General features: G+C 44.3%; 1 protein-coding gene across 2 annotated transcripts in view; it reads left to right on the top strand.

Annotated features, from left to right (window-relative positions):
- The window catches only part of PPP6C (protein phosphatase 6 catalytic subunit), a 43,911-nt gene that overhangs the window by 10,423 nt on the left and 13,169 nt on the right, over positions 1–20,319 (top strand). For both annotated transcript variants that reach the window (XM_073590736.1, XM_073590737.1), the window contains one exon: positions 17,196–17,261. In XM_073590736.1, coding sequence (XP_073446837.1) covers positions 17,196–17,261 — 66 coding nt within the window. The remainder of the gene's footprint in view (positions 1–17,195; positions 17,262–20,319) is intronic.

Genomic DNA, 20,319 nt, shown 5'->3' with positions numbered 1-20,319 from the left:
TGTATCGTAACCACCGATGCCAGTCCCCAGGGCTGGGGAGCCCACATGGAGAATGGGTTTCATCAGGGAAGGTGGAGTAGAGAGGAATGCGATTACTCATCTAATTTAAAAGAACTGACTGCAGTGTTCTATGCTCTATACAACTTCCTTCCGCAGCTCCAACAGAAGCATGTAAGGATCCTGTCTGACAACACCACCACAGTGGCATATATAAACAGACAAGGAGGAACTCGATCAGAGACTCTGATGTCTTCAGCGTCAAGAATTTTAAACTTAGCAGAAAACTATTTTTTGTCCCTCTCGGCCCTTCATATCAGAGGCGAGAGCAATCAAAAGGCAGACTTCCTAAGCCGACACACTCTACGACAAGGAGAGTGGTGCCTCAATCGGAAGGTCTTCAGGGACATAGTAGCCTCATGGGGACAACCCGAGGTGGACCTTTTCGCCACGAAGGAGAACAGGCAGATAAAAACATTTGCCTCCCTATCTCCGTCAGATCACCCAGACATACTGGACGCCTTTCTGACTCCATGGAATTTCAACCTGGCGTATGCGTTCCCTCCATTGATCCTCCTACCTCAAGTAATTCGGAAGATCAGAGACGACAAAGCAAGAATAATCTTAATAGCACCGTTCTGGCCAAAAAGACCGTGGTTTTCGTGGCTGCAGATTATGTCAATAACAGATCTTTGGATCCTTCCGACTGCCAATCTACTCTCCCAAGGCCCCTTTTTCCACCCTCAAGTGCTCAGCTTGCACTTGACGGCGTGGAATTTGAGAGGCAGTTATTGAGGACAAGAGGATTCTCGGAGTCCTTAATTACTACACTACTACAAAGTAGAAAACAGTCCACAACCCAAATTTACACTAGAATATGGAAAAAATTTCTTCAATTCCATACAGTACCTCATACAGCAGAAGTTCCGATAATCCCAATCTTGGAATTTCTGCAGAAGGGGAAAGACTTAGGCTTAGCAGTAAATACACTGAGAGTACAAATATCGGCATTAGGAGCACTATATGGCCATAATATAGCAAGCAACAAGTGGATAACTCGTTTCATTACAGCATGTGAACGAATAGCTCCAATCCACATACCCTCCGTCCCTACATGGGATCTAAATCTGGTCTTAGACGCCCTAACGGTAGACCCCTTTGAGCCGATCGACACAATACCCTTCAAATACTTAGCACTTAAAATGGCCCTCTTAGTATCACTGACCTCAGCTAGAAGAGTGGGTGATATCCAGGCCTTGTCAATAGATCCACCTTTTTTCCAAGAATACCAAGACAGATTGGTTTTAAAACCAGACCCTGCCTACCTGCCAAAAGTGGCAACAAAATACCATAGATCTCAGGAGATACTCCTCCCAACCTTCTATAAAAATCCCTCTACTCCGGAAGAGCAGAAGTTCCATACTCTGGACGTCAAAAGAACTGTCCTGAAATGTATTGAGAGGTCCAACAGTTGGAGGCAGAGTAGGGCCCTATTTGTTTCATTTCAGGGCTGTAAGAAGGGGTATGGAGTCACGAAGAGCACCATTTCCCGGTGGATCAGAGAGGCCATTCGTTTAGCCTACTCCGCAAAAAACGAAGATCCTCCAGGGAACATCAGGGCGCATTCCACCAGGGCAATGGCAACCTCTTGGGCGGAAAAGGGAGATGTTCCGATTGAAACTATATGTAAGGCGGCAGTTTGGTCATCCCCTTCTACCTTCTATAACCACTACAGACTTGATCTTTCATCAACCTCTGACTTAAGCTTTGGCAGGACTATCCTTGGCACGGTGGTCCCACCCAGGTGATGGTCTCTGGAATCTCTCCAGTGGGTGCTGTCGTGGCGAAGAGTAAAAAGCCGGATTACTTACCGGTAATTCTCTTTTAATGAGTCCACGACAGCACCCGTTCACTTCCCCCCCTAAGGATATCAATAGTTAAAGTATATTAACCAAATAATGGATAAGAAAGATGTTAAAATAAGAGAACATTGCCTAATCCTTGGCGGTCCCTCTGGTACTCTGAAACGAAAAACTGAGGAGGAAAGGCGGACCGCCCCTTTTATCTTTCCTGTAGGGTTTCCTGTTCCAAATGGGCGGATCCGATACCTCCAGTGGGTGCTGTCGTGGACTCATTAAAAGAGCATTACCGGTAAGTAATCCGGCTTTTTTTTCCACAAACTCTGACTCCATCAGTTGATTGTTTGCTATGGGGAACAAAGGCGGATTTTCTTTGAGTTCATAAGAGTGTAGCGGCACTGCTTACCAAAATTCCTTTCAGTATTTACTATAGTGGTTATGGTGCATTAAGCTTTGGTTTCTAACATGAGCTAAATGGCTACAAGGGGGTGTCGTAATTCACCCAGCAATTTTGGCCACATTTGCGATTGTTTTGTAGTGAAGAAACAATGAAGGAACATTACAGACTTGGTTAGAAAAATGTTATACGTACTTCGGTGTAAAACTAGGTGGTAAGGACAGGTGGTGGGCTCCACTTGTAGTGTTTTCTGTCTATGTAGAAGAACTACAACCGTGGTCTAAAGGGAAGAAAAAAAGCTTTTATTTTGGCATGCCTATGATCTGGAGGGATGCGTAAAATCATAGTGATGACTGCTACTTTTGAACTTGCAACACGGAAGGATTCAACCTTAAAAATAAGGAAAGGAAATGATATACCCGGACATACCATTACAATTTATACTGGTTCCGGAATACCTGACCCTTCACCACCAGAGAAACGTGAAGATACACTTTATTCGGAACATGAAGAGCAGGATTGTGACCAGAACTTTCACGCTAGTCCTAATGAGCCACAGGTTTTTTCACAGCACGCATTAAATGATTGTCAGGGACTTGGACCTCTTCCTAAAGGTTCTTCAGAACTTTTAGGCTTTAGACTGAAGGCAAAGAACCTGCTGGCTCCTGGTACCTGTTTTTCATGGTATGGAAGGCAGCAGAGAAAAGGAATTTCTTTCATACTTTTCTCAAGAAGGTGCTTTAGTGCATTGTAGAGATGTTCCTGGGCTGATGGAAAAATGTAACATTGAGTAAAAAAAGAAAAAAGAAAAAAAGTCTGAAAGCTGTGCTACTGCACAATGGCAGCAAATATGCTTCAGTGCCTGTAGGGCATTCTATGCACTTGAAGGAAAGCTATGAAAATTTAGACTTTATTCTTAAGAGACTTAAAGGGAACCTGCCAGGGCGTTTTTCAGTTAGAGCCACCTTCAGCAGCACTACACTGTGTGCAGAATTATTAGGCAAATCAGTATTTTGATCACATCATCCTTTTCATACATGTTGTCCTACTCCAAGTTGTATAGGCTTGAAAGCCAACTGCCAATTATGTAAATCAGGTGATTTCCATCTCTGTAATGAGGAGGGGTGTGGTCTAATGACATCAACACCCTATATTAGGTGTGCTTAATTATTAGGCAACTTCCTTTCCTTTGGCAAAATGGGTCAGAAGAAAGATTTGACCGACTTTGAAAAGTCAAAAATTGTGAGATGTCTTGCAGAGGGATGCAGCAGTCTTGAAATTGCCAAACTTTTGAAGCGTGGTCACTGAACAATCAAGCATTTCATGGCAAATATCCAACAGGGTCGCAAGAAGCGTGTTGATAAAAAAAAAAAAAAAAAAGCGCAAAATAACTGCCCATGAATTGAGGAAAATCAAGCGTGAAGCTGCCAAGATGCCATTTGCCACCAGTTTTGCCATATTTCACAGCTGCAACGTTACTGGAGTATCAAAAAGCACAAGGTGTGCCACACTCAGGGACATGGCCAAGGTAAGGAAGGCTTAAAAATTTCCACCTTTGAACAAGAAACATAAGATAAAACGTCAAGATTGGGCCAAGAAATATCTTAAGACTGATTTTTCTAAGGTTCTACAGTCGTGGGCAAAAGTATTGACACACCTGCAATTTTGTCAGATAATACTCAGTTTCTTCCTGAAAATGATTGCAAACACAAATTCTTTGGTATTATCTTCATTTAATTTGTCTTAAATTAAAAAAACACAAAGAATTGTCCTAAAGCCAAATTGGATATAATTCCACACCAAACATAAAGAGGGTGGGCAAAAGTATTGGCACTGTTCGAAAAATCATGTGATGCTTCTCTAATTTGTGTAATTAACAGCACCTGTAACTTACCTGTGGCACCTAACAGGTGTTGGCAATAACTAAATCACACTTGCAGCCAGTTGACATGGATTAAAGTTGATTCAACCTCTGTCCTTGTGTGTACCACACTGAGCATGGAGAAAGGAAAGAAGACCAAAGAACTGTCTGAGGACTTGAGAAACCAAATTGTGAGTAAGCATGAGCAATCTCAAGGCTACAAGTCCATCTCCAAAGACCTGAATGTTCTTGTGTCTACCGTGCGCAGTGTCATCAAGAAGTTTAAAGCCCATGGCACTGTGGCTAACCTCCCTAGATGTGGACAGAAAAGAAAAATTGACACGAGATTTCAACGCAAAATTGTGCGGATGTGGGATAAAGAACTTCGACTAACATCCAAACAAGTTCAAGCTGCCCTGCAGTCCGAGGGTACAACAGTGTCAACCCGTACTATCCATCGGCGTCTGAATGAAAAGGGACAGTATGGTAGGAGACCCAGGAAGACCCCACTTCTTACCCCGAGACATAAAAAAGCCAGGCTGGAGTTTGCCAAAACTTACCTGAAAAAGCCTAAAACGTTTTGGAAAAATGTTTTCTGGTCAGGTGAGACATAAGTAGAGCTTTTTGGGCAAAAGCATCAACATAGAGTTTACAGGAGAAAAAGAGGCATTCAAAGAAAAGAACACTGTCCCTCAGTCAAACATGGCAAAGGTTCCCTGATGTTTTGGGGTTGCTTTGCTGCCTCTGGCACTGGACTGCTTGCTCCAGGTCCTTCAAATATCAGGGACCTGGAGCAGTTTGGCAAAGAAGAATGGTCTAAAATTCCAGCAGAACGTTGTAAGAAACTCATTGATGGTTACCGGAAGCGGTTGGTCGCAGTTATTTTGGCTAAAGGTTGTGCAACCAAGTATTAGGCTGAGGGTGCCAATACTTTTGTCTGGCCCATTTTTGGAGTTTTGTGTCAAATGATCAATGTTTTGCTTTTTGCTTCATTCTCTTTTGTGTTTTTTCATTTAAGACAAATTAAATGAAGATAATAATACCAAAGAATTTGTGTTTGCAATCATTTTCAGGACGAAACTGAGTATTATCTGACAGAATTGCAGGGGTGTCAATACTTTTGGCCACAACTGTATGGACTGATGAAATGAGAGTGACTCTTGATGGGCCAGATGGATGGGCCCGAGGCTGGATCGGTAAAGGGCAGAGAGTTCCACTCCGGCTCAAACGCCAGCAAGGTGGAGGTGGGGTACTGGTATGGGCTGGTATCATCAAAGATGAACTTGTGGGACCTTTTCGGGTTGCGGATGGAGTGAAGCTCAACTCCCAGACCTACTGCCAGTTTCTGGAAGACACCTTCTTCAAGCAGTGGTACAGGAAGAAGTCGGTATTGTTCAAGAAAAACATGATTTTCATGCAGGACAATGCTCCATCACATGCATCCAAATACTCCACAGCGTGGCTGCCCAGTAAAGGTCTAAAAGAAGAAAAAATGACATGGCCCCCTTGTTCACCTGATCTGAACCACATGGTGAAAATAAACATGTGAGATGGGTATATATTTGGTTTTTATTAAGTTGCCTAATAATTCTGCACAGTAATAGTTACCTGAAAAAACAGATATCCTCCTAAGATAGCCAAATCTAAAAAAAAACCACTCCAACTTCCAAAAATATTACGCTTTGATATTTGTCTTTTGGGTTGATTGAGAACATAGTTGTTGTTCAATAAAGAATCAAATACAACTTGCCTAATAATTCTGCACGCAGTGTAAGGCTACATTCTGTGAAAGTGGCTCTTCTTTTTCTGACCCCTAGTAACGCTGAAAAATCGACTTTTATAAATAGCTCCTCATACCTGTAATCTGTCCCATAGGTATGGTGTGTCCCCCTGTATCAGCCGCCTACCATCCGTCCATCATGCCTGTCCTGTGTCTCGGCGCCGCCCACCATCCGTCCATCATGATGCCCCTGTGCGTCGCCGCTTCCTCTTGTTTTGAATGCCGGCGCCTGCGCTGTGACAAGAGTTCTCGGGCATGCGAAGTGCGTGCTGCCTGAGAACAGACATCAGGCTATTGCGCCTGCGTGTTGCGGAGGCCCCAGATCCTGCCCCGCAGTGTGTTATGATGTATTCACCAGGGCTGTGGAGTCGGTAAGCCAAACCTGGGACTCCGACTCCTCAATTTCCCTTACACCAACTCCGACTCCACGACTCTGACTCCCACATATTGCTTATATTTAAGTGAAAAATTCCAATAAATTTTTGTAGTACAATGTGAACATCAGATATTTAATCATTTTTATGATACAATAATCAAGATATTTAGAACATAATATATATTTATTGGAATACTACTTTAGAACACAAAAAACTGTAATAAATTGTAAATATGTAATATATACAGGGGTTGGACAAAATACTGGAAACACCTAACATTTTGGCATCATAATCTTCGAACATGTTATAAACATGCAAACCGTGACATATGGTAATGTTTTGTAGTTGATTATTTGTGTTATGTGATGTGTATGTAAATTAACGGTTTGTTTTGCAGAATTGTAAGAACATTGATGAGAACCTGATACCAATGGCAGACCTCTCAGATTTTCAAAGAGGCCAAATTGTTGGTGCTTGTATGGCAGGCGCTAGTGTAACAGAAAGTGCCCGAATGCTTGGCGTGTCAAGAGGTACTGTCTCCAAAGCAATGACTGCGTTTGAAAGAGAAGGAAAAACGTCCGCAGCAAAGCACAGGTCTGTCCGAAAGTCGAAGTTGCTTGAGAGAGACCTTCGGACTCTAAAGCGAATTGTGAGAGAGGATCGCAAGACCACGGCTCCGAAAATCACTGCTGAGCTCAATTGAACACCTACAGAACCCAGTTTCCACGAAAACTGTTTGTCGGGAGCTGCAAAAATCAGGATTCCACGGAAGAGCTGCAATTAGAAAACCGCTGCTCTCAATGACAAATGTTTCCAAGCGTTTAGAGTGGTGTAGAAACCTCCAGAAATGGTCCCTCGAGCTGTGGAAACGTGATATTCTCAGACGAATCATCGTTTACCCTATTTCTGACCTCCGGCCGAGTGTACGTTTGGAGACAGCCTAAAGAAGCATACCATCCAGACTGCCTTTTCCCAACCGTAAAACATGGCGGAGGTTCTGTGATGATCTGGGGTGCTATTTCGTGGAGGTCCGCTGGGCCAATGATATCCCTTCATGGAAGAATTAACAGCCACGATTATTTAGGCATTTTTGGCGACCAAGTGCATCCTATGGTTCAAGCACTGTTCCCGGAGGGGAACGCCATCTTTCAGGATGATAATGCACCAATTCATACAGCTAGAATCGTTACAGCATGGCACGAGGAACATTCTAATGAAGTTGAGCATCTCATCTGGCCCCCACAATCCCCAGACCTCAACATTATTGAGCATTTATGGTCGATTTTACAGATTCAAGTTAGACGTCGATTTCCGCCGCCATCGTCGCTCAAAGAACTGGAGGGTGTTTTAACTGAAGAATGGGCTACAATTCCTTTGGAAACAATTCACACCTTGTATGAATCCATACCTCAGAGAATTTAGGCTGTAATCGCCGCAAAAGGTGGACATACACCATATTAAACTAACTTTTGTTGTTTTCCAGGTGTTTCCATTATTTTGTCCAACCTCTGTATATATTTATAACACTATGTAAGTGGCAAAAAAAAAACCGTTTTCAACAAAAACCTACTAAATAACATTTGTCACTCCCAAATATGCCACACAGTGACAAAATACTATGCTCTTATAAAAAACAAAAACACTAGATCCCGCTATTATTTAAGCCAAGACCAATCACAGAGCTTTTCAATGGTGAAAAACCTTTTTACTGAATTCACGTATAAAAGGTAAAAAAGACTTTAATGTTTACAAAAATAGTGCAAGAAAAAAGTACACACGACTCTTTTTCGCATAATTATTGCTGCTTGGCTCTGGGCCCTGTGCCTGCCAATCAAGAACCGTATAAATCAAGACAAAACCAATTATACAAACAAGTGTGTGTTGGTGACCCAATAAATACTTATGGCCATTACTGCCAAATACATATGTAAGACGGGAACCTAAGGCTAGAGTCACACATAGCAACTTGCCAGCGATCCCGACAACGATATCAACATGTCAGGATCGCTGGTAAGTCGCTATGTGATCGCTAGTGAGCTGTTAAACAGACAGCTTCACCAGCGATTAGCACAGCGACGCCGAGCGCGCGGCATCGCTGTGTTCGTTAGCGCTGATGCCATATTCATGTCAAAAATAGAATTAAAATAAAAAATATTGTTGTTCTCACCTTCCGACGTCCCGCGCAGCATTCCCGTCTCTCTCCATGCTCCGGTCCCAGTAATCCTTTGCGAGAGTGACCGCGATGACGTCCGTTCTCGCGGGATCGCGAAGTCTCGCGGTCATTCTTGCAAAGGATTACTGGGACTGGGAGCGTGGAGAGAGGCGGGATGGCAGCGCGGGACGTCGGAAGGTGAAAATAACAATATTTTTTTATTTTTTTTTAATTATTTTTTACATCCTAGTACAGCTGATCGCTGGTCTCCCGCCTGTCACATGCAGTGATGCGTGCTGGCCAGCGGGAGATCAGCGACGAAAAAAATGTCCAGAGGTTTCTTGCAGCGATACCGGCAGGGGGGCCGATCGCTGTCACACACCGATCTCGCTGGTGAGATCGCTGTTGTGTCACAAAAGTTGTGACTCGGCAGCGATCTCGCTAGCGAGATTGCTATGTGTGACGAGGCCTTAACGCTATAATTGCTGGGTAGGTTGGGAGCACATGTCACATCATAGCAGCCAAAAGCAATTAGCCATAGTCCACCACAAAGGTCATGGAGGCTGCTTGTTTATGGAAACTGCTGTCATCCACCGCCCACACAAAATCAGAATCTAATAGTTAAAATTCATGATTGGACCCACAGGGGCCATTACCTGGATCCTAGCAGCATTCAATGTGTACACTGGGAGCCCCGTCCTGCCCCGACCCGCACGTTTCGCCCTGCTTCCTGCAAAAACCGCGCAGAAAAAAAACGTGCAGTTTCTGGCAAGGGAGTCAGGTTTTTCAGCAGAAATTTTCTGCTACTTGTGCACTTAGCCTTAAGGCTAGAGAACAACCTCTGTACATTAGCTTGGGTTGGAGGAAAAGCCATAACCACATGGGCAATATCTCTAACAATTTCCGGGTATAAAGGAATTGCCTCATGTCAGATTTGATGAACGGTTGAATTTTTCTATTTCTTTGAAAGCAAGTGAAACATTTTGACAATATTTCAGCAATCTGCTTGCTATAGGAGACGGAGTGAAATCTTTTTCCTTGCGGCAATGCTTTGCCTGCTCCCTGTCACCCAAATACTTGTCAAAGTCAAACTCCTCATCTGATGAGGATGAACATATGGCAGCAGTAGCACTGTCAGGACCCAAGTCCTCTTGCGCCTGGCAGTCCTGTAGGGCACTCATCCTAACTACTACCTCAGTCAGAGCTTCTTTTCCTTTAGTAAGCTGTTGATCATCAAGCAGTATACGATGACTTGGGTCCACATAAACAGCTGCCAGAAAAATTTTATTTTCCAATAGCTGTGTCTCTCTCCGTTTCATTGAAGCAGAAATGCCATCTGCAATTAAACCTCCTCTTTGGGACAGGCAAAATAGCAAGTTCTTCCACTCCTTTATGAAAATGCCAGGAGTTAAATCCTCAGCTTATAATTTTTTAGTCATGGTAAATGGGTGATTAAGCATTTCCTTCAATTCAGCCACATGTCCATTGACCTTCATTTAGGGTTACCTGAGGGTTCGCCGTATCTATAAGAAACGGTTTTAGTTCAAGCAATCGCTCAATCATTAAATAAGTGCTGCCCCACCGAGTGGCTTGATCGATAATTGCCCCTTTTCCAGCACGTCTCTTCAAGATGGAATCAATTTTAGGGGTTCTGGCGGCAATAACCAATTTCCTCACTTTTCCAATCAGATTTCCAGCATGTTATTATTATTATTATTATTATTATTATTATTATTATTATTATTATTATTATTATTATTATTATTATTTATTATTATTATTATTATTGCGACATTTATTCCATGGCGCTTTACATGTGAGGAGGGGTATACATAATACATACAAGTACAGTAATCTTAAACAATACAAGTCATGACTGGTACAGGATGAGAGGACCCTGCCCACGAGGGCTCACAATCTACAACGGGATGGGTGAGGATACAGTAGGCGAGAGTAGAGCTGGTCGTGCAGCGGTTTGGTGGATCGGTGGTTACTTCAAGTTGTAGGCTTGTCGGAAGAGGTAGGTCTTCAAGTTTTTTGAAGGTTTCCATGGTAGGCGAGAGTCTGATATGTTGTGGTAGAGAGTTCCAGAGTAGAGGGGATGCGCGGGAGAAATCTTGTATGCGATTGTGGGAAGAGGAGATAAGCGGGGAGTACAGAAGGAGATCTTGTGAAGATCGGAGGTTTCGTGCAGGTAAGTACCGGGAGACTAGGTCACAGATGTACAGAGGACTCAGGTTGTGGATGGCTTTGTATGTCATGGTTAGGGTTTTGAACTGGAGTCTTTGGGTAATGGGGAGCCAGTGCAGGGATTGACAGAGGGGAGAGGCCGGGCAATAGCGGGGGGACAGGTGGATTAGTCGGGCAGCAGAGTTAATAGATTGGAGGAGTGCGAGAGTGTTAGAGGGGAGGTTGCAGTAGTCAAGGCGAGAGATGAGGGTTTTTGCAGATTCTTGGTTGAGGAACGTACGGATCCGTGAAATATTTTTGAGTGGAAGTCGGCAGGAAGCGGAAAGGGCTTAGATATGTGGTTTGAAAGAGAGATCAGTGTCAAGGATAACACCGAGGCAGCGAGCTTGTGGGACTGGAGAGAGTTGGCAGCCGTTTACTTTAATGGATAGGTCTGTTGGGGGGGTCACGTGAGATGGGTGAAAGATGATTAATTCTGTTTTGTCCATATTAAGTTTTAGAAATCTAGCGGAGAAGGATGAAATAGCAGACAGACATTGAGGGATTCTGTTCAGTAGGGAGGTGATATCTGGTCCAGAGATGTAGATCTGTGTGTCATCAGCATAGAGATGATACTGAAAGCCATGAGATTCTATGAGCTGTCCGAGGCCGAAGGTGTAAACGGAGAAGAGCAGGGGCCCTAGGACTGAACCTTGCGGGACTCCGACGGATAGGGGGCGCGGTGAGGAGCTGGTGTGCGAATGGGAGACGCGAAATGTCTGGTCTGCTAGGTATGACGCAATCCAAGATAGGGCCAAGTCTGTGATACCAAGAGATGAGAGGGTCTGTAGTAATAGGGAATGGTCCACTGTGTCAAAGGCAGAGGACAGGTCCAGGACGAGGAGGACAGAGTAGTGTCGCTTGGCCTTGGTGGCTAGTAGGTCATTGGTGACCTTAGTTAGGGCAGTTTCAGTGGAGTGGTGTGGCCGGAAGCCGGATTGCAAGTGGTCAAGGAGGGAGCAAGAAGAGAGGTGGGAGGATAGTTCAAGATGGACGTGTTGTTCCAGTAGTTTTGAGGCATAGGGGAGAAGTGATATAGGGCGATAGCTAGATACAGAGGATGGGTCAAGAGAGGGCTTTTTGAGGATAGGTGTGATTGAGGCATGTTTAAAGCTTGAGGGGAAAACACCAGTTGTTAGTGATAGGTTGAAGAGATGGGTTAGGGTTGGGATGAAGACTGTGGTGAGGTTTGGGATGAAGTGGGATGGGATCGGGTCAAGTGCACAGGTAATGAGATGTGATCTTGAGAGTAGAGTGGAGAGTCGATCTTCTGTAATGGTGGAGAAGTTGGTTTTGGGGGAGGAGGGCAGGGCAGGTAGGAGGAAGGGCACTGGGGGTTGTTGACCAAAACTGTCTCTGATGTTATCAATCTTCTTGAAAATTGAGGCAAAGTCTTCAGCTGAGATGAGTGGAGAGGGAGGAGGTGCTGGGGGGTGGAGGAGAGAATTGAAGGTGTTGAATAACTGTTTATGGTTGTGAGACAGGGAGGATATTAGAGATGAGAAGTAGGTTTGTTTTGCTGCAGCTAGTGTGGCCTTGAAAAAGTAGTGAGGGACAGTTTGAATGTGATGAAGTCCTCATTGGAGTGGGATTTTTTCCATCTCCGCTCAGCAGCCCTGGAAGCCCGCCTCAGTTCTTTGGTCAGACTGGTGTGCCAGGGCTGTCTGTTGATTTTGCAAGTTTTGGTATGTTTGAGAGGGGTAACTGATTCCAAAGCTACAGCTATTGTGGTGTTATATAGAGCGGCATCCGCATTGTGTAGGGAACTTATGCCTGTAAGAGGGAGGAGGGATTCAGAAAGTGAGTGTAGATCGAGGTGTTGAAGATTTCTGCGAGGGTGTGCGAGTTTTTGAGGTGGGGATTGTGGACCTGAGGAGGAGAGGGAAGAGAATGTAAGTAGTTTGTGGTCAGAGAGAGGAAGAGGTGAGTTAGAGAGGCTAGATAGGGAGCAGAGGCGGGTGAAGATGAGGTCTAGTGTGTGGCCATCTTTGTGAGTGGCTGCAGAAGACCATTGAGTGAGGCCGAAGGAGGAAGTGAGAGATAGAAGTTTAGTGGCAGCTGAGAGGGAAGTGTCAATGGGGATGTTGAAGTCACCCAAGATGATAGTGGGGATATCAGTGGAAAGGAATGGAGTAGCCAGGTGGTGAAGTGGTCAAAGAAGGTGGTGGCTGACCCTGGAGGGCGGAATATGACAGCTTTTTGGTGGTTGGAGGGGGAGTAGATGCGCACAGAGTGCACCTCGAAGGAAGGGAGGGTAAGAGAGGGCGGCAGTGGGATTGGGGTGAAGGAGCAGTTATCTGACAGAAGAAAACTAACTCCACCATGCTTGCAGCTGGGGCGGGGGGTGTGGGAAAGGTGGAATCCACCTTTATGAGAGTGCAGCAGGAGAGGCTGTGTCAGAGGAGGTGAGCCAGGTTTCGGTGATGGCGAGGAAGGAAAGTTTGTTAGTAATAAATAGATCATGGATGAAAAAGTTTGTTGCAGACAGAGCGAGCGTTCCACAGAGCTCCTGTTAGTGGGACTGGGGAAGCTGGGGTTGGGCGAATGTGTATAAGGTTGGAGTGGTTACGGAAAGTTGTGATTGGGTGTGGATGGGAGGTAGAGATGACTGTGGAATTGTGGTGAGGAGGACCAGGATTTGGAGAGATATCGCCGGCAGTGAGGAGGAGCAGAGAGTGTTAGCAGGTGGGAGCAGGAGAGGGCATGAGGGGGCTGTCTGTGTTTGGAGACAGAGGATTGTATGTTGAGGAACAGATCTGAGGAAGAGGCGAGATGGATTGGAAGGATTGAAGAAGAGATGAACAGTTCCTTACTAGATGTAGGGATTAGTGGGGTTATCAGAAAGTGAAGGATTATAGGGGTTAGAGTGGAAACAAACAGAAACATTGTTTACATTAACTCTTTCCAGTTACCTTCTGTTCCAATTCTGGATTAATTCATATTTTCATATCATCTCACACTTTTAAGATACACACTTCTAGGATACACACTGCAGACTAAAGTCTTGGCAGACTTGTGCTATGCAATATATGTGCTACAAAGTGCATTCAGGTGTGAAGCTGAGAGGAGTGGTCTGTGCTCCTCTTGGTCAGATAATTAAGAGTGGACCAGATGCATATGATCAAGCCAAAGTAAACAAGGTCATAAATAATACTGGGGTAAAGCAGGGGGTTAGTTGAGAGACATACCAAGTGAATGCTATGTGCAGAGGTAAGAAGTCTTTGTGGAAAGCTGAGTGACGTACCAAGTGAATGCAGACTATCTCTTATTGCCAGCTGCAGCGTGTGCACAACTTTCGCCAGCTCCGGGCCCAGGAATCGGATCCTGTGCAGGGCAGGCACACCTCCTCTCTCTGGTGAAGACAGCAGAAGACGGGACAGAGGAGGGGAGATTGCCCCCTGCAGTCTGGAGCAGGTGCGGGACAGGAGCACTGCAGCATACAAGTGAGTTTTGATAGGTGCGTGCCCCTGCTTCTAGGGGGGGGGGGCAGCTGCCCCCTCTGCCCCTTGCTGGCTACGGCCATGATTCACACACAGCGTTTTTGCGGATCCATTTTTTGCAGTACAATGCAGTGACTCTGCATCCCAGCAAAGTCAATGGGTTTCAAGATATGACATTCAGACACATCGTTTTGTGAGGATCCGTTTTTGGGCTGAATGAGCATGTCAGTTTGTGTGGTGTTTTTCTAATCTGCTTTTGCTATTGAAAACATTATCTATGAGCTCAAAAACCTTTCAGGTGATGCGGTTTTTAAAAAGCTGATCTGCTTTTACAGCTGAAAAACGTATCCTCAAAAAACGCAGCAAAAACGCTGTGTGTGAATGTAGCCTTAGATCAGGAATAGAACAGCCATTTATATATTTTTAAACTTTCCCAAATTCCTATGAAAAAATATTCAGCACATTCTGCATTGAACTACTGTACCCAATTTATTATATATTTTAGGAGTCGGTCCATTTTATACCAACTCCACCAAAATGAGCACTGACTCCGACTCCACAGCCCTGGTATTCACACTGCGGGGCTGGGGCTTCCGCAACACGCAGGTGCAATAGCCTGATGGCGGTTCTCGGACAAGATGATGCGGCGACGCACAGGGGCATCATGATGGACAGATGGTGGGCGGCGCCGAGACACAGGACAGGCATGATGGACGGATGGTAGGTGGCTGATACAGGGGGACACACCATACCTATGGGACACATTACAGGTATGAGGAGCTATTTATAAAAGTCGATATTTAAGCGTTACTAGGGGTCAGAAACAGAAGAGCCACCTTCACAGAGTGCAGCCTTGGTGCTGCTGAAGGTGGCTCTTTAACTGAAAAAAGTCCTGGGAGGGTGACAGGTTCCCTTTAACTACAAGGATCAAGGCTGGTCACTAGTTGGTGATCTGAAAGATATCTTTGTTCCTTAAGGCCCCGTTACACGTAACAATGTCCCAGCGATCCCACCAACGATCCGACATGGATGGGATCGCTGGGACTTCGTTAGGCTGATCGCTGGTGAGCTGTCACATAGACAGACTCACCAGCGATCAGGACCAGCGAGCAAGCTGGTCTCTAATGTAAACAGCGGGTATTGAGGAGCCGCGGCCAGCGGAAGACCAGCGATCAAAAAATGGCCCAGGCCGATATAGAATGATCAGCGATACCGGGCAGGGGGGGCCGGTCGCTGATCCCCGTCACATACAGCGATCTCGACGGGGCCTTTAGGCAGCAAGTAGGATATATTAAGTACCAAAAGCAAGAGGAAAAGATCATGCCCATATATCAAGGGAACACCTCAATTGTATATAGGGTATAATTGTAACACTTTATTAGCAAATATCAAAAGTTACAAACAGGCAGAAAACACACAATTTGGGTTAAAAACATTTAAAAGACAAAAGGACCTATAAGTCATGCCTTTGTATAGATTCCATGACCTCCTACACAGAAAAATCCCCAAGACAAGAATATACAATAAGACCACTATCAAATGTGTTGCACATATACTAGGCTATAACAAATGCCATAGATAAATCCTATATGGCTATACTTATATATATATATATATATATATATATATATATATATACATACAGTACCATATGGGCCCAAGAAAACACACCAAAAATGGCATATGAGAGAGAGAGAATTTTAACCTGATAAATTCAGGCTCCTCATAATGTAGCCACAAATTCAGAGCTGATAAAGCACATAGACTGAAAAAGATAACAAACCCATTCCTAGGTTGTAGCACGCTCACACCAAGGTAAGTGTGGATCCTAAGATTTAAGCCAAGGCCATAAGAGCAAGGGAAAAAGAAAGTGTGGGTTCCCACGTTTATCGCCACAAATGTGGCTTCCTCGGGGTAAAAAGATAGCATGTTCTGCTTAACAATCATGGGGTGTACACACACACACGTATTGATAATACGATATGTGATTCACCTGTGAAAAGGGAGACGTGCGATGGAACACATGGGAAGACATGGATGCGGCCATCTTGTCTGTCCATATAAAGACATTGTAAATAAAATTGAATCAGAAATGCTCTGCGCATGCACGGAGAGCTGACAAAGGGCGCGTGCGCATCAGGAAAAATTCCACAGATACAGCGGGCACGCGTCGGACAGTGTGGCGGTGCAGGCGCAGTAGAAGTTTAGACCTGTAAGATACCAGCAGTCGCACACGCAATTCACTCACAGACTCATTGTTCCAGGGCATATATATATAGGCGCAAACGTAGTCATGTCGAATGCAAAAGATAAAGTGCGCATGTGCCGTTCTCTCAATATATGCACACGCGCAACAGACTCCTTATTCCAGAACATATATATCCGTGCAGACGTAATCATTTCAAGTGCCAGAGATGAAGTATACACGTGCCGTTCTCTCAACAAAAAGAAAATGTATTGTAAGATGTCCTTTTGTTGAGAGAACGGCGCGTGTGTCATTAATGGTGTCGTGAATTTAGATACACTGCTCTATACTGAGAGTAGATGCTACCATCACTCCGTACCTTTGGCAGAAATACACTTTTCCAACATGACATTGATCCAAAACACGTTACATTTCTGAAGAACAGGATGAAAGTGACACCGTGGCCAAGTGTCCCTTGATCTGAGCATAACCAGACACCTATAGGAAGATCTCAAGAGACAAGTTGAGCATCACTCTGTCTAGCATCCAGGCTCTAGTAGACATCATTCTTGAAGAATGGAAAAGATTAGTGCTGCGATATGTCGCTGACTTGGTGTTGCCCTAAAAAAAAAAAAAATCATGGAAGTCATATGAAATGCTAGATGTCCTTGTTTTTGATGTGGGAAGTGATCTTTTTTTTGCATCAATTAGTTTTAGGGTAACTGAAGATTTTGTAGTGAAAGTTATATTACTTCCTTTAAATTCAATCTTGTTAACACTTTGAAAATTGTTCTTGTTCTCAGTGAGATGTGAATAAAAATCTTGTGGTTCAAAGGGTGTGTACTCATGTTCTGAGCTCTGTGTTTATATATTTTATGTATTTGTGTGTGTATAATTTTCAATTTTTCTGGCTTCCAGTTTTATGATCTGTGTGAACTCTTCAGAACCGGAGGACAAGTCCCTGACACAAATTACATATTTATGGTAAGTCGTTATGTCCATTATGTAGGGTTACAGGGAGTCGTTTAACCCCTTCCCGACCCATGACGCCTACGTAGGCGGCATGAAAAGCTGTGCCAGTACGACCCATGAGGCCTATGTAGGCGTCATGATATAAATCATCCTCGTGCGGGTCGGGTGACCGGGGTCACTGAAAGGTCACCCAACCCGCGCGCACATAGGAGGCTTTGTGCTTCACCACAGGGGGTGTGGCTTAGCCCCCACGTAGCTACGATCGCTTGATTGGCTGTTAAAAGTGAAACAACCAATCAGCAACAGTAATATTTCATCTATGAAATTTGATGAAATATTACAATCCAGCCATGGCCGATGCTGCAGTAGCATCGGCCATGGCTGGAGACACTAAAATGACCCCCCCCCACCGGCTGGCTGGGGCGATTGGCCCCCGCAACGGACTGACGGCAGCAATTGGCCGCTGCCATCATGATCTGCTCCCCCTCCCCTTCCCTCCGCTCCCCACCCGTAGTCCGATTTCCCTCACCCCTCCCGGTACCTAGTATGTCCCGCTCTGGTTCCCGGTGGCCCTCCGTCCCGGATCATGGGTGCCGCCATCTTGGAAAATGACGGGCGCATGCGCAGTGCGCCTGCTCGAATCTGCAATGCTGCAGATTCATTCATTTATTTTGATCACTGTGATAAACTCTCACAGTGATCAAAATAAAAAAAAAAAAGTAAATCACCGCCCCCCCTTATCACCCCCATAGGCAGGTACAAATAATAAAATAAAGAAAATATTTTTTATTTTTCCATTAGGGTTGGAATTAGGGGTTAGGGTTGGAATTAGGGGTTGGGTTTGGAATTAGGGTTAGAAATAGGGTTAGGGTTGGAATTGGGGTTAGGGTTGGAATTGGGGTTAGGGTTAAAGTTGGGGTTAGGGTTGTGGTTAGGGTTGGGATTAGGGTTAGGGGTGTGTTGGGATTAGGGTTGGAGTTAGAATTGAGGGATTTCCACTGTTGAGGCACATCACGGGGTCTCCAAATGCGACATCTTGCCACCATTTATTCCCTCCAATTTTGCGTTCATAAAGTCAAACAGTGCTCCCTCCATTCCGAGCCCCGACGTGTGCCCAAACAGTGGTTTACCCCCACATATGGGGTATCAGCGTACTCAGGAAAAATTGCGCAACAACTTTGGGGGTCTAATTTCTCCTGTTACCCTTCGGAAAATAAAAAATTGGGGGCTAAAAAAATTATTTTTGTGGGAAAAAATGATTTTTTTTATTTTCACGGCTCTGCGTTCTAAACTGTGAAGCACTTGGGGTTCAAAGTGCTCACCACACATCTAGATAAGTTCCTTGGGAGGTCTAGTTTCCAAAATGGGGTCACTTGTGGGGGTTTCCACTGTTTAGGCACATCAGGGGCTCTGCAAACGTACTTGACGCCCACAGACCATTCCATCAAAGTCGGCATTTCAAAACGTCACTACTTCCCTTCCGAGCCTCGACGTGTGCCCAAACAGTGATTATCCCCCCACATATGGGGTACCAGCGTACTCAGAACAAACTGGACAACAACTTTAGGGGTCCAATTTCTCCTGTTACCATTATAAAAAATAAAAAATAGCGGGCTAAAAAAACATTTTTTGAGGTGAAAATTTTTTTTTTATTTTCACGGCTCTGCGTTATAAACTTCTGTGAAGCACCTGGTGTTTAAAAGTCCTTACTATGCATCTAGATAAGTTCCTTAGGGGGTCTATTTTCCAAAATGGTGTCATTTGTGGGGGAGCTCCAATGTTTAGGCACACAGGGGCTCTCCAAACACGACATGGTGTCCGCTAACGATTGGAGCTAATTTTCATTCAAATAGTCAAATGGCGCTCCTACCCTTCTGAGCCCTGCCGTGCACTCAAACAGTGGTTTATGACCACATATGAGGTATCGGTGTACTCAGGAGAAGTTGCCCAACAAATTTTAGGATCCATTTTATCCTGTTACACATGTGAAAATGAAAAAATTGATGCTAAAAGAATATTTTTGTTGAAAAAATTAAAATGTCCATTTTTTTCCTTCCACGTTGCTTTAGTTCCTGTGAAGCACCTGAAGGGTTAATAATCTTCTTGAATGTAGTTTTGAGTAGCTTGAGGGGGTGCAGTTTTTAGAATGGTGTCACTGTTGGGTATTTTCTGCCATGTGGACCCCTCAAAGTGACTTCAAATGTGAGGTGGTCCCTTAAAAAAAAAAAAAAAAATGGTTTTGTAAATTTTGTTGTAAAAATGAGAAATCGCTGGTCAACTTTTAACCCTTATAGCTTCCTAAAAAAAAAAAAAAAAAAATTGTTTCCAAAATTGTGCTGATGTAAAATAGACATGTGGGAAATGTTATTTCTTAACTATTTTGTGTCACATAACTCTCTGGTTTAACAGAATAAAAATTCAACATTTGAAAATTGCGAAATTTTCGCCAAATTTCTGTTTTTTTTCCACAAATAAACGCAAAAATTATCGACCTAAATTTACCACTAACGTGAAACTCAATATGTCACGAAGAAACATTCGCAGAATCGCTAAGATGGGTTGAAGCGTTCCTGAGTTAATACCTCATAAAGAGACACTGCTCAGAATTGCAAAAAATGGCCATGTCATTAAGGTCAAAATAGGCTGGGTCATGAAGGGGTTAATGGGAACCTGTCACCAGGTTTTTCCCATATAACCTAAGGTCCAACATCACCACTGTGTCCCCCTTTGCACTCCTGCGTAAGTGCACTACCATCAACGTTTTTACGTGTTAATATATTGCAATCATCATATTATATAGCACTGTGTACTTACAATTGCTCATTTTGCCTTTCTACCCAAATAATTCTCCTCTTTTCCATTAGGTCTATGATATCATGTGATTAATAACTGACGAGCTGAATCCTTCTAAGCTCTATGTAGAAACAGGTGGTCAATTTTCTTTGTGTGACTCATCACTGCAAAAGTCCTTGGCAGGGGACTTGACGGGGAGGAGGGAGCACCGAGGTCAGGAATTGAAGAGGGGGATGATAAATGCAGGGACAAGAGACTTCCTGTTCCTACACAGAGC

This window comes from Dendrobates tinctorius, unplaced genomic scaffold, assembly GCF_039654945.1.
Source record: "Dendrobates tinctorius isolate UK_male_01 unplaced genomic scaffold, ASM3965494v1 ptg000120l, whole genome shotgun sequence".
Lineage (NCBI taxonomy): Eukaryota > Metazoa > Chordata > Amphibia > Anura > Dendrobatidae > Dendrobates > Dendrobates tinctorius.
The sequence above is the reverse complement of the archived record's forward strand: the minus strand, read 5'-3'. Positions and strand labels throughout refer to the sequence as shown.